The sequence below is a fragment of the Dendrobium catenatum genome, unplaced genomic scaffold (assembly GCF_001605985.2).
Source record: "Dendrobium catenatum unplaced genomic scaffold, ASM160598v2 fragScaff_scaffold_1557, whole genome shotgun sequence".
NCBI lineage: Eukaryota > Viridiplantae > Streptophyta > Magnoliopsida > Asparagales > Orchidaceae > Dendrobium > Dendrobium catenatum.
In genome coordinates this window covers 3604864-3631027 of record NW_021320019.1, presented here as the reverse complement: position 1 = coordinate 3631027, position 26164 = coordinate 3604864, and the positions used below count along the sequence as shown (strand labels likewise).

Genomic DNA, 26164 nt, shown 5'->3' with positions numbered 1-26164 from the left:
TATTTGTTACAAATCTTAACTCAAAAAGAATTTATAAAATAGTGCAAAAAATATGGATTCATTGCTCTCAGTTACCATTCAATAAACACGCTCAATTTATATTTCATCATGTCTAGCAATGTTCTATTTATTCTCTCAATAACAACATTTAGTTGAGGCGTACTAGATGTAGTAAGCTGTGATAAAATGCCATGCTTAATCAAGTAATCAATAACCTCTGAATTTAAATATTTATTGCCTCAATCAGATTGAGAATCTGAATTGAATTACCTAATTGTTTTTCACCCTTAGCTTGGAATTTCTTAAACTTACCAAAAGTTTTAGATTTCTTTTGTATTTGATACATATGGCCATATCGGAAAAAATTGTCAAGAAAGATGATGAAATATTCATACCCACCCATTACGTGAACATTTAGAGGTCCACATTCATCTGAATGTTTCAACTCAAGATGTTTGGCTCTTTAATCATTTGTAGATGAAGTTTTTTTTTAGTTTTTACATTCAAGATAGGATTCACAACTAGGTAGAATGTCAATTTTAAGATCTCATTAGACCATGTTTTTTAACTCTTTCAATTCTATTTTAGGTTAACATGAACATGCTTAACATGCCAGTGATATATATCATCATCATCATGAGAATCTTTTTGTCTTTTGGACACTGGCAAAGCAATTTTGAACATTTCAACATTTAGTAGTAATTTAGGAACAAGTATTTAAAAATAAAGACTATCTAGTATCTACTAAATTTGCGGAACAAATATTTAAACCATTTCTCAAAATAATTATCGAGTTATTATTAAAAGAATTTCTAAATAAGTATTCACACGACCTAGAAATAGAAATTAAGTTTCTTCCAAAACCAGGAATAAAACAAACATTTTTCAGATCAAGTGATGTTGTTGAAACCAAAGTTCCATTGTACACTCTCATCATTAAGTCCCCAGTGGCAAGCTCCCTTGAAGAACTAAGCGCCTGCAAGAACGACAAACATGATTAGTTTCTCTCAAATCTCTCTACTTAACATATTTCTTCTTCTGCTTTAGCTTTCAAGATACTTTTTTAAAGTTTCTCTTTCGATAACTATGCTGATCACGTTGGAAATATTCTTCTTTGGCCTTTTGGTCATTAGTTTTGTTTCTTTTTTTTTTTTTCATTTTCTTCTAAATTCTTTATTTATTTTTCTTCCATATTTATCATTTCCAAATGTCCTCAGCAACATTTGCTTCAACATCCATTGCCCTGAAAATAGGCTAAAAAACTTTAAGTTTATGCAAGAGTTAATCAAATTCTGATTCATCTTATTGATGATATAAATTGACTTGAACTAGATAAAGGCAAAGGATAGTCTCTAAGATCATCTCCACCTTGGTAACCCCATCTATTATCGCCCTATTTACTTTGGCCTGAAAGTTGCTAACCATTTTCAAACTTTTTTTTTTTTCTCGTTTTTGGCTTCTTCCGTGATGAAATATTAAGCTCTTCATTCTATCTCCTAATTCTTCATAAATTCACTTTTTTGCTGTTCATTGCAAAGAGAATCGGACAATATTATGCTTAGTTTCGCTAAGTGTATTTTAAGAAAAAGGGCTTCAATTTTAGAAAACATAGATTTCTCTTTGATTATTATTTTAGTGGTTTCTATTTGAATTCTTCATGTTGGTGATGCTGATTCTTTTTTGATAACATAGTGTAAATTTATTTCAGTGGGTGCAGGGCGGATGCTAGTGAAGCTGCTATTATATTACTGCCATCAAACATTTCGGTTTTTGCCCTTGATTTTTCAGGATCTGGACTATCAGAAGGGGAGCATGTCTCTTTGGGATGGAATGAAGTAAGCATTCACTTTATGATGAAAATCTGTTTGATGAGTTGGAGAAGCAGAATGACTCTATTGATTACTCCTTTATTGGCGTATAGCCTCTATTTTTAATTAACAGTTGTTTGCATGATACATCTTCTTTATAACGAGCATTAACGCTGATATCAGACTTTGTCTTGGAGTTTTTCATTCCCTTGTAAATGAGGGCAACTTCTTGATCATTTTGGATGTGGTTGCTTTGTTTAACTACCATGTACTTATTGCACCTATTTGGTGTGTATAAAGTTAACTGTCGTAGTGATGTAGGTAAAAGATATAGGGAGCCTATACCCTTCGCCTACAAAAGAGACATGACGGACTTCTAACGACGAAATTGAGAAGGAGGAGAAAAGAGACGAGAACAATAGGGAAGAACGAACTCTTACATTTCAATTTTAAAACCAAATAAAAAAAAACTATGACGACGACTTACAAACAACACGACAGACACCCTAAAGTTGCTGTACTTTGAGAAGAAGGATACAGGTTAGGTTATTTAAGCACTGATTTCAATTATCTTTAAGCTATTACGTGTCTTTCTCACAGTGAGCCTATGGATTAATGTGCAGTAAATATTAATGTTTTATAGATAGTTATATTTTACATTTTAGCTGAAAATTGTCTTTTTTCAATAATTTTGCTACAGTTAATGATGTAACGTGTAGTTTGTTCTTGTGATAAAAAAGTGATCTCTCAATTGCGCATCTCAACTTCTCTTCAGCTCACACTGAAATTTCTTGAATAGCTATTATTATACAATTTGCATTCAACTTTACCTGTGCACAAAAGAATTTTATCAATGAGCTGATCTCCAGTATTACTTGTCATAATTCTGGTTTTAAATAATGAGCATGATTGATTTAAATGTCAACAATTAAAAGGAAAATGCTATTAGAAATGTTAATATATTCCAGACTGATTATTTATGAATGTTAATTTATTTTTTTTTTATTTTTTTGTGGATGTTAAATACATGCAGGAATCATGAAAACAAGTTTAAGTGCTATAATTTAGATCAACATTTATGGGCCTAATGCATCAAGTTAGATGCAACATAAATTAAGATATTAAGATCTTAGTTAATTATATAGACCCAGGAAATACGTAATAATTTTGTGGAATATTTAAATGAGAAAGTTAATGCTTAAGATATTTTCAGCGAGATCATAATAAAAAAAAACATGAATAGTACAATAAAGTCTTATGTTATTGGTGAATCCTTTGGGTATAAAGTTTATAAAATTATATAAGAATCAAATTTATGAATAGTACAATAAAGTCTTATGATAGCGTTATAAGACATAAGCTTAGCAAAAAGCATGTTGGTTTGAAGAAATAATGGGATTTATGCTAAGAAGAAGATCCATTATAGTGGCGATATTTGATGTGACAAAAATGAGAATGTTAAGATGAATGGATGGAAGAATTAGAACTATGAGATCGTGAAATGAAAAGATAAGAGGGACAGGGAGAATAACTCCTAAAGATAAAGTAGTGGAAAACAAACACATTATTTGGGTTGGTACATGCACAATAAAGAGTAGAAAATGCATCAAGAAGTTTTGAGAATTTAAGCAGGTAAGTACTATGTAGGAAAAGGGGTAAATTAAAGGCAACATTTACAAAACTGCTAAAAGATTTACTCAAATATAAATCTTAGACCTCAAATAATACTTAATAAAAATGAGCGGTAAATAAAGATTCATTAAACCGAGCCAAGGATAGAGCTAAGCATGATGACTATGATGATATTTTTGGTTTTTGTTCTTGTTATATATGTTATTGTTTTCAATAACAATTATTTCTATTATGCTCCTTTTTTGATGGTTTCCATAAGGAATTTTAGGCATTAGGTACCATTGAATTGTAAGTTTCACTTTGAAATTGCCAACATTTGCTAAATCTAACTATTTGGATCTTTAAATCACATTATAACATGAATTTGTATTTGGTTGTACTTCTGTTTTAGAAGATTCATATACAAGTTGTTTTTTTGGTTTTGATGAATATTTTTTATTTTTTTATGTATCTACTTTACTCTCAATTTTGACTCTTATTTGTGTTATATCAGAAAGATGATCTTAGGGCTGTGGTAAATCACTTAAGGACAGATGCAAATGTCTCTTGCATTGGTTTATGGGGGCGCTCAATGGGTGCTGTTACGAGGTATGTTTAGGATTCTTTGATTTATTCTTAACGTGTTCTTAAAATTTCCCTATGCAATCCATCCCCTATTAAATGAATCTTTTTTATGCGGTTATTGTTTCATTATGAAATCAAATGCAACTATTTATTACTTTGTATAACTTTGTTTTATGAATTACGTTAAGCATTGTAGGATAATGTATAAGTTTAAAATATAGCATATAGTAAAATCACGTATTTGAAAAAAAATGCCAATGTTTCGTTGCTTGTAAAAAAAATTTAGATGTTTAATTTTTTTTTTAATCTTTGGTTGCTTATAATGCACAACCAATTTTTGAATTATGCCAACTATGGGCAATGATAACAATTGATATTGGTTGTGTTCGATAACGGTGGTGGTGGTCGATAGTGTGGATGTTGGACGATAATGGTCCCAACGACAATTGCTGGCATCATTAGTGGTGGTCAGCTGTCGGTGGCGAGTGGTGGTGGGCGAAGCTTCATTTTTTATGTCATCAAAATTGAGCGAATTTCAAACCCCCTGAAAATGAGCTAGGTAAGTAATTCTAAATACCTCAATAGATTACTTTGTATTTGCTTTTGTTCTAACAAAATGCTAAAAAAATTAAATCTTTTGTATTTAGTTTACTTCGAACTATATATTTTTGCAACCCAACAACCCTTCAAACTATATAATTTTAGGAATATGAATAGAGGTGGAGCTTCTTAGGACTCCTTAATATATCTCCTTAATATATCTAATAGAAGAGCATAAAGGGTGGATGCACATTAGTAAATTACATTGGCTTTGAAAGAAGGAATGGCCCATTGTTTAACGGGTGGAAGGTGGTTGGATTGATTGGAGAGTGGAAGATGTAGATGGTGAGAAGGGAAGGATGTCACAACTCGGTTTGAAAGTTCAAATTAATGAGGTGGAAAAAGACAGTCGGACGACATTCACAATTCTCTTACATAACAAAAAATATTCAAATAAAAGAAATATCTGATTTTAACTGAAGTGCCATTAAAATAATTTTCAGTCTAAACATACGATAAAATAATTCTTACCTATTTTTCAATTGATCATCTTCTTCGGTACTCAAAACTTTCTTGACCAACCATTTAATTAACAAGGGTTTTAACTGAAAATTTCAATTTTATAGTTTGAGTTTTTCAGAATAAATCAATGGTTAATTATAGTTTATAATATAGCAATAAAACTATGTATGTAAACAATCATATTAATTTATCAAAATTTTAATTTAATAAATGTATAAATATTAATATATATTTAAATACTATAATTTCTTGGTTTATAAAACGTTTTTTAAAATTTCAATTCAAAAGTAATTCAATTTATTTTTCTTCCCGTTGAATCAAGATCACACAAACTATACCAGCTTCTTGTTTTTCTTTCCTAGAACATACAATTGTATAATTAAATTAGTCAAATCAAACTAAAATTATAAGCTCATTCTCAATTAGAAATTTACTTGCTCCAATTTTTCTTTTCTTTCTTCAACCTTCTACTTTGCCTGAGGTAAAAAAATAACGAACTACTCACCTTTTCTCTAACAATAAGAGTACGAAATCTTCCCCTCACACAATTTTTTTCCCTCACATATAAACTCCTCTCTTCCTTGCCTTCAGCTCTAATAGATCGAACGAGCTCACCTTATTCCACGTGAGGAGTTGTGTTCAAAGCATCACCCTCAAAATTGGCAGCTTCGCTCTGCTCCAGCCCACTTGCTCTTGAGTTCACCTGCTCAATCGTTGCACCTACTCGACCACTGCTATTATGGGACCGGTTTAATTGAACCGGTCTAGCTGGACATCACAAATTTATGGGATATGAATAGGAAGGTCTTGAATTATGGCTCTTCGATATTCAAAAATTGGATCTATCATCGCTAATGCACTCGTAGAATAAATATCTATGATCTGTTATTTTCGGATCATTGATTGGAGACATTGTTTGTGTTTGCATTTTCCAAAACACTATTGGTTGCCCAAGTTAGCTGTCACGACTCGGCTTGAAAGTACAAGTTAATGAGGCAGAAATAAACATCGAACGATTATTATCGTTCTTTCAATAACAATAACTACTTAGTAGACTCATATCCAAAATATAATTAAAGAATCACTAAAACAATTTTCCAATTTGAATATATAACAAACAAGTTATTATCTATTTTTAGTTGATCCCCTTGTTTTGTACACAAACTCTTCTCTTTCAGTCATCTAATCCACAAGAGGTTTATCTTAATTTGAGTTATTTATAATAAACTCAGTTAAAAACTTATAATTTGCGATATAATAATTAAGAATGCATATAAATTGTCATGTTAATTTGTCAAACTTTTCATTTAAAATACATATGAATATTTAGTATAAATGTATAGCAAAACTTTATTTCTTTAAATAAACTTTATTCCTTTAACATTTCAATTATTACAGGAGCACCGCCTAATTTTATAGCAATGAATGTATAATCATTTTCATTTTTATTTACTTTTCCGTTTAACATGCACGGGTACGCTGCGTCTCCAACCAATACAATAAGTGGGTGAACTCTTGTATTTTCATGTAATATATCTTTTCCCTTTCAATATTTTTCGCTTACATATTACGATTCCTTTTATTCATTTTTAAACTTTGATTATTTAGTCATCCTCAATTTGATGCATATCTGACATATCAAAGAATTAAACATTAACAAGTATATGTACATGATATAATATTCAATAATTGAAATGAAATAAAATAAAATAAAATTGCTATAGAATGGACGTAATCACCAAATTTTCTTCTCTTTTGTGTGTAGACAATCTTTTGAATTTCGGATTTTCTTTAATGTAACACCTAAGGTTGCATACACAATTACATGAATTTGCATAGTTCTCTTAAAACTATACTTTCATTAAATTCAATTAAATTTTCCATTAACATATATGTATCTCTTATTTAATCTTTTCCTAAGAACTCTTGTCATCTTCAGCACTTTTCCTCAGCTGTCAGCTCAACGATTTGAATTATTTATTGTTCTAAATAATATTCATTTGTATTAATTATCATTAATCCACTTAAAAGAAATCAATTGTCATCAAGGTAACATTGAATTAATTGGATTTTGTTAAAAATAATTTCAAATTCATCAAACCTCATTAATAAAACATTAAATAATTCTAATTTGTTATATCATAATTACAATTACAACATCTACTGTTAAATTCTAAAAATAATTGTAAGTTCTTACCTCAATAATTCTTTTTTTTTTCTTTCTTGCTGATTTGAGATTTCCATCAATTAGATTCTTCCTATTAAACGATCATTTACTTTTGTTTTAGTCAAAACTATAAATTATACATTTATATTATTTTTATATTTGAACGAGAAAGAAAATTTTAAATGACTTACTCTTTCCCATCCTAAAAAATGGAGGCTCAAGAACTCTCTCGCTGAGCATTGAGACGACAAACCCTCAACAAGAAATAACTCTCTCTTAATTTTTCTATTTTACAATATCTCTCCTCTCTTCCAATTTCCTCTACTCTCAGTCATTGTCTTCTCTCGGTCACTGCCTTCTTTTGACGGTTCTATTGGAGTGAGCAAAATTTGATATCTCACGCAAGGAGTTACATATAATCACTTCCAATCGCATTGGTTCTCTAGTTCAATGGATTTTTCCACTCGCTCGCTCGGCCCACACGCACTCCCTCAGCCTCTCATGTTCGCCTGCTGCTTGAGAAAGGACCGGTTTGATTGAACTTGTCCAACCAGTTCTTACATTAGCCCTAGTCTAGGCAGACCTACTATGTCAGTCTAGGAGCATCATCTTCTATCACAATTTAATCATTGAAAAACACTTTAAGATTACCTAGTTTATTTATAATGCCTTTTGCTGGAACAAATTTTAAATAAAACACAATATTACACTAGGAAAATGGTATAGGTACAATAACAACAATTGCCTAGAATTGCTAGAGTATAAGGAAAAGTACAAAATAGCAAATATATGAAGTTAAAAGCTAAAGGATAATATGCTCAACGATATGAGAAAACACTAAAAGAGGGAAAGAGCTCATTGGATTTATCATGTTTGAAGCTTGGTGAAAACTGGAGAATGATGGTATTTTTTTATTACGATCTCATTTGGTAAATATGATTTGAAACCTCTTATCCACCAAGAAGATCATTATTCAATATTTTTGTTAGAATCATTAGTTTGTTAAGCATCATGATTATCTAGATTTTCCTTGATAAGAGGGTGAAGGTAAACTTCCATAATTGGAGAATCAAATTCCATTATCTTACTTACAAAAGATGCATAAGTCATCATACATGTAGGGCTAGTAGGGTTTGGCACAATAGTCTTAGGATCTCGAGGAAAGTCAATTGATCCTAAACTCTGGAGCAACATTTTACTAATGATGGAGCAGTAGAAATTATTGTGGGGTTGGGAAAGATCTGAACATTTTAATGACCCTTTTGTCCAAACATTTGGTTGCCTTAGATCCGGATGTACCTAAAATCATTTAGTGAAATTGTGTCAAAAAAAATTACAAAATAAATAATATAGGTAATGCTTTTGAATACTATCTTCTATCAATAATCACAATACTCTGGAGCCAATCCACACCTCTTTTTTCAATGATAATATAACATCCATTTCAACCAAAATTCTGGCAACAAATAGGTCTCAAAAGATTATTATTGGTAGTAGCAGCTACTTGCAAAAAATTACCAAAGATTAGGGCTGTCAATTCGGGTCAACCCGTCGGGTTCGGGTCGAATCCGACCCGACCCAAATTTAAACGGGTCAACCCGAACCCGACCCGTTTTTGCAAACGGGTCAGACCTTCCAACCCGGACCCGACCCGAGCGGGTTACGGGTTGACACCCGAACCCAGATTTCCCGGGTCGGGTTCGTGTCGGGTTAGCGGGTCGTGTCAGGAATTGACAGCCATACCAAAGATAGAACTTAAAAATATGAAGTGGATTGGTTGAAGAAATGCAAATGTAGTTTAGAAAAAACTACCCAAATAGGATTGATTTGAGGTTGCATAGATGCATGAAAATTAGGAGACCTTGTAATAATACACATTGGAAAACCATTAATATAGTATGTTTAGAAATGAGTTTTGTATAGTCTTCACCTGAGATTAATCTTATAATGATGTGATGAAGATCAATAATTTCTAGGAGAAATTTTCATTTCAACTTTTTGAAAATTTTAGATATTATATAATTAACTGAATGTTTAAATTTTAAGGTTTTCACCTTAAAATACCTCAATACATGTCTGTGCAATTTCAAACTTTGGATGGAGTTCATCAATTGTCCAGAGTGCATTGTATGTCGGAGATTTTTTATTTACTAGGTTATCGTGGAGGGTCCAAATCTTTTCGGTATGACAACCATTTTGGTTTTATTGCTATACCTTTTTTGACTTTTTGAGATGTCATCATGTCGTTGATATATATCGGATATAAAGCATCAAGGTAGAATAAATAACCATATCTTGCCTTATGCTGAACTCCGATAAGTAACAGTTTTGCAGAATAGTAATGACGTTTCTCTCAAATTATATATTTTCCATTATGACTATATATTTTTAATATCTAATAATGCTCATGTTTTGCAGTTTGATGTATGGAGCTGAAGATCCATCCATTGCAGGAATGGTTCTTGATAGCCCATTTTCGAATCTTGTGGAGTTAATGATGGAGCTAGTTGACACATACAAATATCCCTTACCAAAATTCACTGTATGAAAAAGATTACCTGAGGCTCACATGTGCAATTTGTCCTTTTTTTTTCAAGGATTTGAACCTAAGAACTCCACTTAAAACATCAATAGTACAATTCAGTCCAGTGCTTTCTCTTTTATGCATGCACACACAACATATACTGATATATAAGATGTACATGTCAAAGCACACATCCTTAGGCTCTGTTCATATGTTATGAGTTTGGTATCAACGGAACTAAAAGTTCGAACATCTCAGATCATAAATTGCAAATTTATAGTGAAGCCCCAAATTGATTAATAATTACTTTTCACATAAGAAAATACTTCAATTTTTTTTTTCCGCATGCATGCATTGAGTCGTGATCCTTGCTCATGCTCTTTTTCCACTGCCAAAAAATTCCTCTACTTTTATTTGATTTTGCTGTTTTTATTTGTCCAGTACTAGGATGGAATTCTGTACGCACTACTGTTACAAACAAATGTTAGCTACCTGTGTATGTGGTCTTGATTTTTGATGTAAGTTCTTAAGTAGCAATTTTATTCAACAAAGCTCTCAGCTCTATTGCAGTTTCGTTTGTTCTGCCTTACGGTACATAATATAAAATCATTTAACAAGAGCAAATCTTTTGTGATCATATTTAGTGTTCACGTTGTTTCCCTAGACACCTGCATCTATTTCAACGTTCAACTGACCAAATTAGCAGATTATGTTCTTGGCCTGCCTCCCTTCAGAAAGTTGTTTCTATGGATGCCTAACTAGAGGGCCATGTCAGGATTGAGCCTGGCTGTCCATTTTGATCTGGCCAGGTGAACCATTAATTTAGTTGAACCAAGCACAAGTTAAACCCATAGAATTTATTCAGTGTCCAGTCTTGTAGATGAAAGCCAGTTGCATCACTGGTAATGATATGTAATGCTACTCCCAAATAGTTTGGATAAGGTGCATAGTGATTGTGATGGAATGTGAATCTATTATTATATCTTTCTTTCCTTATAGGCTAGGTCACTTCAGCTCAGGCCTTATTTAGCAATTTGGAGAGCCTTCATTTGAACAATATTATTAGTTTTATATAATCCATGGTTTAAAAAGACTCTTGAGGCGCCTACCTTGAACCGTGCCTCACCATAAGACACCCAATAAGTATCTTGAGGCTGTGATACTTTGAGTGACACTTTCTTTTTTCATTCAAGTCGCATGTTTCGAGCCAATTTTTCTTGAGGCATTTGTGGTGGAAGCAGCAACAACAACAACAACAACAACAATAACAACAATATCAAGCCTTTGGGTTTGGCTACATGAATCCTTTTTTTCCATTGTGTCATGTTAAAAGTCAAATTATCATTTAAATCTAATAAAGAAAGATCATTTCTAATATTTTCTAACCAAATCTTTTAGATCTTCCCTACCTTCCTTAACATAAGTCAAATCTAATACCTCTACTTTCCTACCCGGGTCATCGGAAGGCCTCCATGTAACCAAACCATCTAATCTTATCTTCCATTGGAGCTACTCCAACCTTTTCACATATATACTCATTTCGTATCCTATCTCTAAGGGTAAAGCCACTCATCCACTTAAGCATCCTCATCTCTACAACACTTAACTTAGTATTATGCTTCTCTTTTAAAGGCCAACATTCGCACCATAAAGAATTGCAAGTCTCACCACCATCTTATAGAATTTTCCCTTAAGTTTGAGGGGATCACATAACAAGCTCGATGCATTCTTCCACTTCAACCATCCAACTTGAATTTTGCTAATAATATCCTCATCTATTTCACCATCACTTTGAAAAATAGATCCAAGATATCTAAAATGTGTACTCTTATTAATGACTTGATCACTCAAAGTCACAATCCCCTCGCTAGGTCTATTACTACTAAAATTATACTCCATATATTCAGTTTTAGATCTACTCAAGCGAAAACCTTTAGACTCTAAGGTTGACCTCCATAATTCAAGTTTACCTTCAACTCCCTCTCTAGTCTTATCAACAAGAAGAATATCATTAGCAAAATGCATACACCAAGGTAGATCCTCGAGGCATTTTTGGCGAACACATAAGATTAATGTTTACATCAAAACACTTTTAAGTAATATACAAGAGAGTTTAAGGTTTTAGGTTTAGAGTTTAGATCGATTTGAAGATAAAGAGTTAAAGTTTTTAGGTCTTTTTCATTTTTTAGCTTTTTTTTTAAAATATTTTTACTGATTTTTATTTTAATTAACTTGTTTCTATTTTCATTTAATTTTTCTAAATTTTCTTTTAATTTAATTTTTTAGCTTTCTTTTAAATGTTTTTTCATTTGCTTTTTTAACAGTTTTTTATTATCTTCTTAACTATTTTTTTTAATTAGATTGTTGTTATTTTCTTTTAGTGTTTAGGTTTTTAATTTTAACTGTTTGTTAATAATTTGTATCATATTTATGAATTATCTTTAATTTTTTTTTTTTTTTTAGTTTGAGGCTTAGCCCTCCATTTGCTTGTGGCCTATGCTTATGCTTCACCTCAGAAAGGAAAAACACCCAAGTTTCCGATTTTACTTTTTTAAACCTTGTCATATATACGGTGGCAAGTTGGCCAGCACAAGCTAATATCATGCTATTTTCTTCATTAAGGAGTTTTAACGAGTTCGGTAATACTATTGGAGTATTTGAAACTTTTATTTTTAGTCAATTTTTTATTGAGCTTAAAACTGTGCTGTAGAAAAATGCAATTATCCCATTTGTCATTCGAAAATTAAACAATTAATTATTCTGTCCAGGTCAAGCTTGCTATACAACACATGCGCAAGATTATCAAGAGGAAGGCAAACTTTGACATTATGGATCTGGATGCTATTCAGGTTGAATTTTAGTATTTTACTAAAAAAGCCAGCTCTAAGTTCCTGAGTTTCTTAATTTTTTGTATTTTTTCTTCCTTTATTTCTTTCTTTTCTATAGTTAGAATTTCTTTAAATGGTTAAATGTACTATGCTTTTAAGTCTTCAAGCAGAATATGAATGCTTAACATGTTGCAGTGCTCTTGTAGAGTTGCTGGGTATTAATTGAACAATCTGAAAGAAACAATCAAATAATGATAAACTTATATTATTTGGCAGTCTTAGGATTCTTTAGATTGGGATCCAATGTCAGTGGACTGATATAGCCACTTCAAGGTGGAGACAGGGCTCACCATATAGGTGAAAGATAAAAATGTTGACTTTTTTTTTTTTTTGCTATTGATCTCCCACTGAAATGTTTAGGGACATGAAGGCTTTTTTCTCTTTCATTTTAGTGTTTTCGTTCACACTAAGATGCTAAAGAGCTTCAGTGTAGAACTCTTTTGTGGCAAAAGATGCTAGTGTATTTATAAGCTGATTTCTGGGAAGAGTTGACATAAAAGTCATCAAAGTCAGATAGTTTAAAGAGAAATGGTTAATATGGCGTTTGTAATGTTTAATAAATTGAATCAACCTTGTCCAATTGAATATTTTTGAAACCCTGGGGTATCCACCATATGTGTAATGTTGTTAACTCCATTTTGATATGGATGTCACGAGTGAATTGCTGAATGATTATAAAAAACCATGAAATTCTGCTTGCAATGGTTTTAATAGCTGAATTATCTATTATGCAATTAATTTTATGAAAATTTGAGCTTTGGAATGCCTTTCTAATGCTTTTTTCAGGCTATGGGAACATAGTTTGGCCTTCATAATCTCAACAATTTTCTTTTGCACGAATTTCAATAATTTGCTAAAGTTCGTTCTTTTTGTGATTTATTTGCATCTTATTGTACTTATTTGTGCACTAACGTTTCATGGTGTAATCATTAGATTCTATCATCTTCTTTTTCAGTATTTATTCTTTTATGTTTAGTTTGTTGATCAATCATTAAATAGGTCATCATATTACCTTCTCCTGACTCTTCTTCTTTCATTGTTTGCATGTTTTCTTGCCATTCTTTTGAAAGTGTATGGTGATTTGAATGATTTTTTATTTCATAATTATGCTATAGAGCTTGCATCCTAGGTTGAATCTGTTATAGATCCTGACATCAAAATATGAGAATTGGGCTTATTGAGACTTGTTTTGTATGATTTTTTAAATTGTGCCTTGTTCTTTTCTTTAAAAAAATAAAAGAGTACTTTGCCTTTATGTTACGACCCGGCCTGGAGGCTCGAATTAACAAGGTACGAATAGTAGATGGTCATATGGTTGATTAAATTTTTAATTTCTAAAATTATCACCAATAAACTAAAAGAGCCACTAAAAACCTTTAAATAAAAAAATTATAATAATTACCTTTCCCTTGGAGCGTCGCGCCTACGATATGCATTATCTCATTTTCTACTCATTTTAAGCTTTTGAATACTACCTGTAATTTATTGTCAATAAAAAGAGTATTATAAAATAACTCAACGAATTATTCATGCTTCTAAATTATAGTAACATAAGACATTTGAAATAATATGCATGCTCATTTCCTGTTATAACCCGACCCAGATGCTCGAATTAATGAGGCAGAAACAGATGGTCAGACAGTTAATTCATTTCCTTAACTTATACATAAACAAGTAAAAAAAATATATGAAAAAAAAAAATTAATATTAGCATCACTCATAAAATTAAAGAGCCACAAACAAACTTATAGATCTCAAGTGAATATACATAAACCAGATTTTACCTTTCTTCATTCAATCGCTTCTTCTGAAGATGTATTCCTCTGTTTCATCCATTTCTATTTATCAAAAGATTTACCTAAAAATTTATTTAGTTGTTTGAGTTTTACCTAGTAACTATAATGCACTGATACACCTTATGAAGGTATACAGTGTCGGACTCGATCTCGAAATGGCTGGAACATGTGTTGGACACGGCCAAAACATGTCTAATTAAAACGAACACTCGTGTCGGACACGTGTGTCCTAATATTTAATTATAAAAAAATCCTAAATAATAAAATGAACCCATTTTAAGTAGCTGTGTGTGTTGTATCCCTTTATATTCTTTATTTTCGCAATTGAATAGGCTAGGGTTTACTCGAGCGTCGTCTCTTCATTTAACAAGCAGGCAAGTCAAAGGAAGCTAAGACGTGAGCTGGCGAGGCCAAATGAGGCTAATACGGAAGCAAGCGAGGCCGAAGGAGCCTAGCTCTCGAGTAGATGAGGTCACCAAGATCGATTACATTAATTTTCCTAAGAGCCCTAGCTCGGTGTATACAAAGACCTATGTCGACAACACTAGATCTATGCACGACCTTGATTATTAGATCTCTATCACTCTTGATCTCTACCAAGGTAATAACATCAGTTTTTTCCTCCGTTTAGGGTTATGGTGGAACCGTTACATTGAAATTTTGTTTCATGTCTTTAGATTTCATTAATTTCTTGAGTTTATTTGAGTCCATACTATTAAATTTGTTAACAAGTTATTAGTAGTTTATCACCATGTTGTACTAAATAGTTTTTGCTTATATTTTTGTGGTTGTATTAGACATTTCAATGCTTATTTGTTTTATATTATAAGCTAGATAAGTAATTATGATATTGATTTATTATTGTTTATCATTTCTAATATGATACTATATTAATTTCTATGCGCTATTTAAAAATTATAATGTCGTGTCTATGTCATATCCGTTTCCTATATTTTCTATTATAGTCGTGTCCTGTGTCTCTGTCGGTGCATCATAGCCTAGTAAACTCAGTGGATAATCACAACTTCTAGCATAGCATTTATACATACATAAAATCATATTCAATAAATTTTCTCTTACATTTAAAATATATATATATATATATATATATATATCCTTAGTATATATCTGTCACGTAACATGTTGCATTTCATTTTCATTTATTCATTTTTCATTTCCCAATTATTCATTTTCCCTTTTTCATTTAGTACAGGAGCACCGTCTAAAATTTTATACCAATAAATGTACACAACCATTTCCATTTTAACGTACACGGGTATATTGCGTCCCCAACCAATATCATAAGGGGATGAACTCCTGTATTTTGCATGCATATATCTTTTTCCTTTCAATTTTTTTGTTTATATATTATAATTCTTTTCATTCAATTCATTTCCATTACATATACTTATTGTTGTTTGTTATTATTTTTCCATACAAATATATTGTAAGCTTTGATTGCTTAGTCATACTCAATTTGATGCATATCAGACAATTAAATATCAATAAATACATATGCATGATATAGTATTAATTGAAATGACATAAAAGAAACTAAAATTGCTATGAACAATATAATCACCCACTTCGTTGCTTTTTGCTGAAATCCTTTTCCAGACTTTCATAGTTTCTATATGATCTCTTTAATGTAACATCTAAGATCACATATACAATTACATAAATTTAACTTGTTATTTTTCAACTAACTTCCATTACTTTTAAATAAAGTTTCCATGAACATATATGTAACCTTATCTAAACTCCCCTTGATATCTCTTTGTGCTTTAGTATTTTATCCCAGCTCAACTATGTAAATCTCTCACTGTTCTAAAATAATATCAACAACATTTTAATTACTACTAAGATTTAATTTGAAAAATTCAAATATCATTAAAGCAACATTAAAAATTTCTTATCACTTAAGATAACAGTGAGTACTTCAATTATTGCCAAAGATTACTTTCAAAGTATTAATTATCCCTAAAACAATATCAACTGTTTTTAAATTATCATATTACACTATCTATTTTTAAACCCTTACATAATATGAAATTAAATATTCCATATTACTTAAATCATATTAATTACCTCGATAAATCTTTCTTTTCTTCTTTGCCCTCGACTTGGTTAGAACATATTAGAGGTGTTAATATTTAAACTGACCTGGAACCCAATCAAAAAATTATGGGTTCAACCAACCCGTTTGTCATATGGGTCAGGTCAATTCGTTTGCCATACCAAGTTAGTTGGTCTGATCGGGTCAACCTAGTAGCCTGAACTGTTCCGGCAGACATTTTGACCCGTTTACAAAATCGGGTCGGGTTAGGGTCAACTTATTTGGACCCGGGTCAATTCTGGGTTCGATCCGAACCCGAACCGAATGCCCATTTTTACACCCCTAGAACGTATTAGAAATGATATTTTTATTGGATTTAGATGAAAATTTAACTCTTATTTGGACACAATAGAGAAAAAGGATTTATGTAGCTGACATTACAATGAGATAAAGACTTGGTATTGTTATTTGTATGCATGTCATCCAAATAACAAAAATGGTTTGCAATAGCACAAATAGAATTTATGATGTTAGAAAAGCTGACAATGTTATACATTGTCATATCTCATTTTCCTATATATTTAAAACAAATTATTGTTCTTTGAGAAGTTTTCTAGTATGATGGGCCACCATGTGGTCCAACTATTATATTAAAAAATATTAAATTAATGAACTAAATAGTAAATATTGACATCTAACACGTTATTCTTACAATATTTATGTTTATAAGTATCTTATATGGTCACGGCTAGCTTAGGGTTGTCCTCGATTCTTAAGATCTATAAAAAGAAGCATCTTGAGATTTAGCTGCAATTAGGAAACAAGAATCAATGGTCTGAGCTCTTTAAACCCTAAGCTATAACATGAGGAAGTATATTCTTGATTTTTGTGCATTTGTACGTGAACAAGTGGACAATACCTTCTCAAGCTTGTAAAATAGACCGTCTATATTTCTTGCCCCATTGCAGAGTAGCTTGCAATACAAAATTCTCAAGCAAACCCTGATTTCAAGGAAATATATATATTTTTAAATTCTTGATACTAATTTCTTACTAATCATTTATAACTTTGTTCAGTACTTGTTAATACTCGTCAGTAAGGGGCAATCCTAACTCCAGTGACTATTCTAGCTCCTCACATAAGCAGTGGAAGATAAATCTAATAATTTTAAAATCAATTTACTCGGTTTGCATTCTAGCATTTAAAAAGTTTTAATTATTGAAAGATAGTACTTATACACATCGTAAAATCCTTGCCCTATGCTCTAGATTGATGTGTTTAATGGTTGGAATTCATTATGGATCTTTCATTTAGATTTTAAATTGCATTATCTGAATGAATTAAGAGAATAAAAGGTTAGCTTCATTTTTTTGTATTTTAACTTCTATTTCCTTGCCTCTAATTTAAGTTACATGTTTCATCTTTGGCAATCTTTAATTGTGGTCATATGCTGAATGATAAGCATCGTAAGGCTGTTTTATATGCTGCTTACTGCTTCTATTTTGTAGAAAAGTTGTTAGGGCTATTATAGTGTAATTTATTTACTATGTCACTTACATTTTAATTAATTTACATTATTTAGTTCTTGTTGATTTCATGTATCATACTGAATTTTTCGGATAGATGTCCTTTTTTATTTGATAAAACATATGAATCATCGAGTTGTCATTTGAATATATACTTATATACTCTATCCTCGGATTTTTTTTTTTTGCTTTATGCAGCCAGCAAAGTGTTGTTTCGTCCCAGCTTTGTTAGGACATGCCACTGATGATGACTTTATACAGCCACATCATTCAGACCGTATACATGATGCTTATGCTGTAAATTTCTCCAGCCCTTCTCTTGTTTTAAACTTTTGTGTGTTTTTTTCCTTTTGTATTTCTTCATTTATTTTTTTTTTTAATTTTAGGTTCATTGGTTATTCTTTTGAACATTTAAACCATTATTAGGTTGTTAACTATCTTTGTTAAGGTTTAATTATTAATGAGTAGTGGATTGTAATTAGATGTTTGTTATTTTGTTAAGGTTCAAGTTTTACAACAAGGAACTAAAATTGTGACATAGTGAAAATATACTTGAGTTGTTTTATCGAATTGTTTAATTATCTCAAACGATCTTTAAAATAGACCTAGGAATTCTCATTATGAAGTGAAGGATCATAAGATTCTGGCACATGCTGCTTAACTGGACAAGGTTCTAAAATTTATGGGACCAGAGGAACATTTGGAACCTATGTAGTCAATTGCATATGATTGGAAGAAATAGCTTTATTTGTAGAGGATACTTCTTAAATCTTTAATAATGATGAAGAAAAGTTTCATCATAATTACAAAAATAAGAAGATTTTTGTGATCTAGAATGATAACCATCAACATAATCATAATTGTTAATATGTTCTAAAATTCTTATTATGATAATAAGAATCATAATCATTGTCATTTTTGTATGAATGAAGATAGTTGAAAGAAGAAGATTGACATACATTAGTACAACCTTCTAGAGATTGAAATTGAGGATTCTAAAGATGGTGCTTAAATATGTTGATAAATCTATTGTTTATGGTGATATGGTGCCAATGAAACTTGAGCAATGAAGAGGCGTGATATAGTTTATGTTGATTAGTGGTAACATGTGAAGAAGCTATTATACTTGGTGTTGAGTGTGGCAAGGAGATTTGGCATCACTATATATAAGTGGTATTGATGTAGCATAAAGTCGTTTTGAATGCATAGTGAACAAGAAGTGATTGTGAAGCCTAGATGGGCATGTGAATATGTGGTACATTATAAGTTATAGGCGAGGGTCTTTGTGTAGAAGAGGAATCATAGAGAATCAAGGTGAGGAATCACCATGAGAGATTTACATATAGGGAGGCTATGATGTAGATGTGGGATGCTAAACGTGAATGGGTGTGGAGTGATGCTGGAAGTCGGGTTATGCATTTGGGATTTGAGGCGAAATCATCAATTAAACACCTGTGATTGCATGTGAAGTCGGTAGGTTATGGGAAGGAGATGATTGTGGTTACATAGCTGATGCAAGTCAGGTTTACAAGAATAGACATATTATCCTTGTTGATAAATTGGATTGTACATGAATGTCTAATTATTCAAGTTGTTGGGGTCTGATGGTCAAAAAAGAGATTGAATCTTGTTCTGATATCAAAATTAATGGATGGAAGAAGGAACTTCATGTACGATTTGGAGTGATTCATGTATAGAACTTAGATCTAGAAATTGCATTCAATTGGCCTCACAAAATAAATTTCATTTATCAATATATTTATCTAATTACATCCCGTTATTATTTATAAAAATAGGATTACAAGGAAAAATTCAATTTTTAAATTTAAAAATAATTATAAAGAATAATTTAACTCTACACTTATTACCATCCAAATCATGAAATTTTGGATAAAATAAAACATGCATAAAAGGTCGTGAAATCTGGCTCTACCGTGCTCCTTTGTTGCTTGATTTGTCTCCTTTTGATTGACCTATGACAATCTTGTTATTTTTGGGTTGAACTAGTTAATTGTATTGCATCAAGATTGCTTCTGTTATTGTTTCTTGGATTATACATTCTCTTCATAAAAAAGGATCATTATAAGATTTTTATTTATGATAAATACAATTATTTGCGAAGAATTCTCCCCCTCTTAAGGTGTGTCTGATTGCTCTCTCTCTCTCTCTCTCTCTCTCTCTTTCTCTGAGCAGATTTCTTTCACTTCTTCCAGTATTTTCATTGCTTATAACAATTTTTTTTCTTTTTTTATTAATCAAACTGTTCAATCACGACCATCATCTCATCACCTGCACTACTTGATATATTTGTATTATTTCTACTAGGGTAATTTCACAAGTTGCTGAGAAATTGGGTCATCCCATCTTTCATAATGGTGAAGATTGATCCACTTATTACTTGAGACTTTAAAGACTTATGCCCTTTTGTTGATAAATGTATTAGTGGTTTTATTTTTTGAATGTGCAAAGAGACGAATCATTTATGCTGAAATTGTTTTACCTTACCTCTGTGACTATAATTCTGAGAAACTCTGGTGCTACCACCCGTAATATGATGTTATAAATTGTAACATGGCAGGCCGTAATTTGGTAGCCTTTTCTCTTCGCTTTTCATTTATTTTGAGATTTGGTTTTCATTGGGCACACTTCTAAGCCAAATCAATGGTTTTGTCGCTAAGAAATGGCAAAATGTTTGTTTTTATTAGTTGCAAGGACATGATATTTAGGAGAGAAAAATGATCTTTTGATTTTTTATTGGAAAATATGGCATAATGATAATATTGATATCATTTACTATTTTGTTTGTGCCTTGATATTGATTTAATTTATTATTATTATTTCTTTTTCTTGAAACCCTTAAATGTTATTTCTCATCATTGATTTTTTTTTGTAGCCTGTTTGATAAGTGGTTATGTGGGTATATTATTGTGGTGTTGTTAACATTGGTGCATGAATAAATGTACAAAATTGTAGGGTGACAAGAACATTATCAAGTTTGATGGTGATCACAACTCCCCGCGTCCACAATTCTACTTTGATTCAATTACAATTTTTTTCCATAATGTTCTAAGTCCTCCAAAGTATGTTCCTGATGAGCACTACCTTCATACTATGCATGACTATTTTGATCAGGTAAAGTGTAGTTCAAGATATATGTTTTTTGTTTGAACTGCTTTTTTTTAATAACCATATCTTGAGGTTGATCTTTTTTCTTGACGTGATCTTTTCTGCAGGATAACTGGGATACTATCAATGACATAGAATATAGAAATCACAGACTTATAGAACCTGCTCCAGGCAAATACTTTTGAACCTTGTGCCACCTTAATGTGTCGTTTTTGAGAGAGAATATTGAGCTAGAACTAAACTGCAATTTAATAACATTCTGATTGATTTCTGTTAGGACTCACAACTAGCAGTACAGAGGATGCTATTTCTCAACTTCGTTCCAGAAGACCAATGAGTCGGATGGAGGTTGTTATTTCTTATATTTTCTGAAAGCATTGATTCGTAGATGTTCATTTACAATGTCGGACTTAAAACTAATTTACATTTAACATTTTTTGCCCTTTGGGGTTCATTCTAAAATTCCTATCTGAAAAAAGCAAGGTAATATTTTCCTATGAAGGGGAAAAAAATAACTAACCAATTACTTGTACAATGTGATAAATAAATATCAGTCAACTCTGTCAAGTTGTTTTGATAATGGTTCAACTGAGAATGAATAAAACTTGAAAGTTATCTCACTCTATCTTGTTTAAATAATCTTTGAAGGTGCATTTTTCAGAAGGCCACTAGCCACTAAAGGTCAAATGATTGAAATTTTTATGTTTGATATGTATTGTTTTTCTAAATGCATGTTCATGAGAAGAAACAATTCTAAGTTTCTAGAACTGATAAAAAAAATCTTCGATGAACTGCTCTTGCCACAAAAGTTTAAAAGTTCTTGTGATTGTTATTTTTCTTTTGCTATCTTAAAGAATATTATGTATACCGTGATATCCTCAAGGAATGCAATTAATAAAATAATTTTTATTTATTTATTTATTAATGGCTATTCTCGATGATATTTGTTAAGCTTGCTATATGAGGTTTGATATTTTTGCCATTGCATGCTAGCTTAGGGCAAAAGAATATTTGCAGGTTTAGTTTACCCCTCTCAAAGGTAGTTGGCATGTGATTTTTCAAATTAAATTGTTGACATATGTTTTTATTACTACTTTCTATTGGCTCAAGTGTCATTCATGAAGCAAAATGAAGCCTTATTAGTTACGATATTTTGAAATTTACTGGACCATTTCTAAATCCTTTTTTGCAGGTTCCTTCTGATATTTCATGTTCAGAAAACATCCATGGGCCTGAGGTATCATATGAGCTTTGATTTATTCATTATTTTATGTTTGTTTCTATTCTTTTCACTTATTTACTATCCATTGAGTAGTTATATATTTTTTTAGTGTGAAACTACATTGCAATCATGTTTAGGTTCTTGTACGCAGTAGTACCAAATTTTTTGAACCTATATTTTTGTGGAATGAATGACATTTGTTCATTTAGTGATATTAATTATATGGTAATAATGATACTCGCACTTTTAAGGATGTGTTTTTTTTTTTCACGTAGCTCTCATTGTTCTGTTGGTTGGGAGCTTTGGTTACCAACTAAGAGGTTTTGGGTTCGGGTCTTATGTATGTGGTGTGTGTATGAGTTTGCCTTAATTGACCTAAATGTTCTCCCCCCTCAAAAAAATAAATAAATAAATAAATAAAAGGATGTGTTTTTTAAGGCAAACTGAATCCTGTACAACAACATCAAGCCTTTGTCCCATTATGTGGGGTCGGCTACATGAATCCTTTTTCGCCATTGTGCCCTGTTAAAAGTCAAATTCTCATTTAAATCTAATAAAGAAAATTCAGTAAAGGCACTCATCCACCTAAGCATCCTCATCTCTGCAACACTTAACTTAGTATTATGCTTCTCTTTTAATGGCCAACATTCGGCACCATAAAGCATTGCAGGTCTCACCACCATCTTATAGAAAATAAATATTCAAAATAAATATTCAAATGATTCTTGGATCAGATTTCACGTGAAAAAAAAGGAAAAATATATAGCAATAGCTTTTGTGCACGTTCAAGAAAAGCATTCCATAAAGACTTACATGGCATTTGTGCACGGTTTATCAAACCCTCAGCTTGCTTGTTCAATTTGCCTCCCTGTCTTCTGCCTCTCTTGATCTCCTCATCTTTGTCTTTTATTTTCTCTTCATCTGTTGATTTTTTGCTTTTTTTTTTCTCTTGCATTATAGCACGCTCAGTCTTCCTCATGGTCTTCCTCGTCCTTGCTGAGTGGCACATATGAATGTTAACAACAAAACTGTTTTCTCTCTTGATGGCATTACTTCCTCTCTCTCTCTCTCTCTCTCTCTCTCTCTCTCTCTCTCTCTCTCTCTCTCTCTCTCCCCCTTCTCTTTCTTGCAATTGTTAAAAGATGAAATCCTTTGTTTCCTCTCTCTCTTTTGTGTTGGCAGCAGATGGAACCCCGTGCATGATTTCCTTAGATCAAATACCTTTGTGTTTCTCACTCTCACAATGTTAAATGGCGAAACTAGCACAGTCAATTTAGTTAAATCGATAGTTGTTAGTTCTAGTTATATATATTCTCTGGGTTATTATATTAGGCACTAGTTTCCTCAATGTATATAAGTGTTTAATGCTATCATAGGTAATTTATTATTGGTATAATGTAACAAGAGTAGATGATGGATGCAAAGCTACAAGGTAGTTTTCATCATTATTAGCCCAAACATTATAATGAATATACACTGCCGCTGTATAATATTCATTATGAACTTCATTTAATTTTTCAATGTTAACAAATAGCTATTACGAATAAATTATAAATAATGCAACAAAATCAAAATAAGATGTGGAGGTGATGAAGACTTATAAGCTTTCTAGGGGAAGTATGATGGATAACTTTATTAAAAGTTGAGAACTGAGACGCCAAAGGAAGTCCAAGGAACTTCCCAACAATAATAACTAGCTCTATTGATAAAATAAGTATTTTAGGAAGGCAACTATTTCCTAAAAATACAATAAACTAAAATGAAATTTATTAAGATTTATTTGCCTTCGATGTCAATAGCATATTTGGGCCTGAACTTTTGTGAAGGAATCCATTAGTATAAAATACATAAATATATAGTTTTGATTCAACATTCTCATATCATTTCTCCTAATATTTGATGTATCTGTCAACATTGAATCTCATATGAAATCAATGTGATTATTATCGTACAAATCAAGCCTCCTAATAGATAATCTCATTAGAATTGGAGAATGAAGTTATAAGGTCATGTCTGAAGTCTATTTTTTATTCACACGAAGAGAGAAATGTGAGCTTACTGGCACAAGTGCACATTTAGGTTCAACTTAAATTGAAGTCCAAAAAGTGAAGGTTCAATGTTGAAGTGTTGAATCTTTTTCTAGATGCCTATCTTGTGCTCTGGAAGCTAATTGCTAGTCCTGATTAGATGGCGCCACCATCTTCTTTCTACCTCTCCAGTGACTTGATGGGTGTAAACTTCAATCTTATCTGTGCCATGCAACCCTTGAAGATGAAAATAAAAAGTGCTAATCGCCTTATTTTTAAAAATCAAATATTATTACACATTGTGTAAATTTTAATTTAAACTGAACCTTAATTAATATGTGCTGATTAACTTTATACCCGCTCTTTTGGACTTGTAGTTTGGCAGTTTGAAGTATGAAGCTTGTATGCAATTATCAGTTTTTTTTTTTAATAATTGCAGCAGGAAAATGGAGGTGAATCTGATCTTGGTCCAACTGCTAGACCGTATGCTGATGCCCTTCCAAATGGTCACACCAATAGCTGGCCTATTCCAGCCCGAACAGATGGTGAGTATGTGGAGTATTCTCTTGATGGCTTATCTGATATGCCAACCACTATTGAAGATGAAGAGAGGGTAGGTGGCTCATGTACGACTTTCACACATTTATGCTCTACTTGTCAAGTTTTGATTTGTATTATAACTCTATTTATTGTTGATGGCATAGTTGCTTGTCAATAGCCGTCTCTCATGCTAGATCCTTGTCCTTGTCCCTCATGCCTACTCTGATACAGTCCTTAGCAAGTTCAATATAAGATAAATTTTCCATCTTTTTACATAAGCAAGAAGACATTTTCACAATTTTTATTAATAGAAGTCCTTATTTTGAGTCTTTTGCATGATTATCATCCATTACCCTTCATTTTGATTCTTTTATTTTTTTGATAAACAATAACAATTGTATTACATTTCTGAACTTCGAATTACATCCCTAGAAAGTAGATGCTTAAAAGATTGAATTGAATAATTTGTGTATAGTCTATGAACTGCACATCACTTTCTTGAAACATAACTCATTTACATTCCTAGGTGAGCCGTGAAAAAATTTGATGTACTTGAATCTAGGATGCACATATATGAATGTGGAAATACGGACATGAGACAAGTCTATTGTTGAAAATATAGGACACGGATATGCATTAGAAACAACATTCATTTTTAATATTTTTAAAATTAAAAATAATGCATAGAAATTAAACAAAATAAAGAGAATAAATTGAGAGAGTTATAGCAGTGCTCATTATTTTCTTTTTGCACATTGCACAATACACAAAGATATATATATAAAATATCGAATAATACAATTTAAACAAATAATAGTTAAAATTATAGCATGAAAATTGAAATTGCATATTAGTGAATTTTTTTTTTTATTAATGTTGTTTCGTTTGTAATTAAAGAATAGTTATTTGGAGTATTCATTTGTTTTCTCTTTGACTACTTCATGTTTATTTGGAGGACCTCGGGCTTCGACATCGAGAGAAGAGGATGTCAATCATTGCCTCGTTAGGCTTTGGGGTTGGCTTTTGCATTGAGGGAGGAAAGGACTTTGGTCGTCGGAGTTTGAGTTGAGCTTTGGTATTGAGAGGGGAAAGGAAGTTGGGAATCGAGCATGTGAGAGTCATGCTTTGGAAGCTAATGATTGGATGCATAAATCAGGCAATATCAACCAAGCACCAGTTGAACGTGTAAGAAAGGAATAGTTTGGGTGGAAAGATTTGCAAGAGAA

The 26164-nt window shown here is 31.6% G+C and overlaps 1 protein-coding gene across 3 annotated transcripts in view; it reads left to right on the top strand.

Annotated features, from left to right (window-relative positions):
- LOC110114100 overlaps positions 1 to 26164 on the top strand; it is a 40050-nt gene that overhangs the window by 12125 nt on the left and 1761 nt on the right. The window contains exons 4-13 of one of the 3 annotated variants that reach the window (XM_020846875.2): positions 1709 to 1835; positions 3934 to 4028; positions 9652 to 9775; positions 12526 to 12606; positions 18222 to 18320; positions 20997 to 21155; positions 21257 to 21320; positions 21427 to 21497; positions 22342 to 22386; positions 24841 to 25011. In XM_020846875.2, coding sequence (XP_020702534.1) covers positions 1709 to 1835; positions 3934 to 4028; positions 9652 to 9775; positions 12526 to 12606; positions 18222 to 18320; positions 20997 to 21155; positions 21257 to 21320; positions 21427 to 21497; positions 22342 to 22386; positions 24841 to 25011 — 1036 coding nt within the window. Of the gene's footprint in view, positions 1 to 1708; positions 1836 to 3933; positions 4029 to 9651; positions 9776 to 12525; positions 12607 to 18221; positions 18321 to 20996; positions 21156 to 21256; positions 21321 to 21426; positions 21498 to 22341; positions 22387 to 24837; positions 25025 to 26164 lie in introns of all 3 variants that reach the window. The other 2 variants (XM_020846867.2, XM_028700566.1) reach the window with 2 other exon arrangements.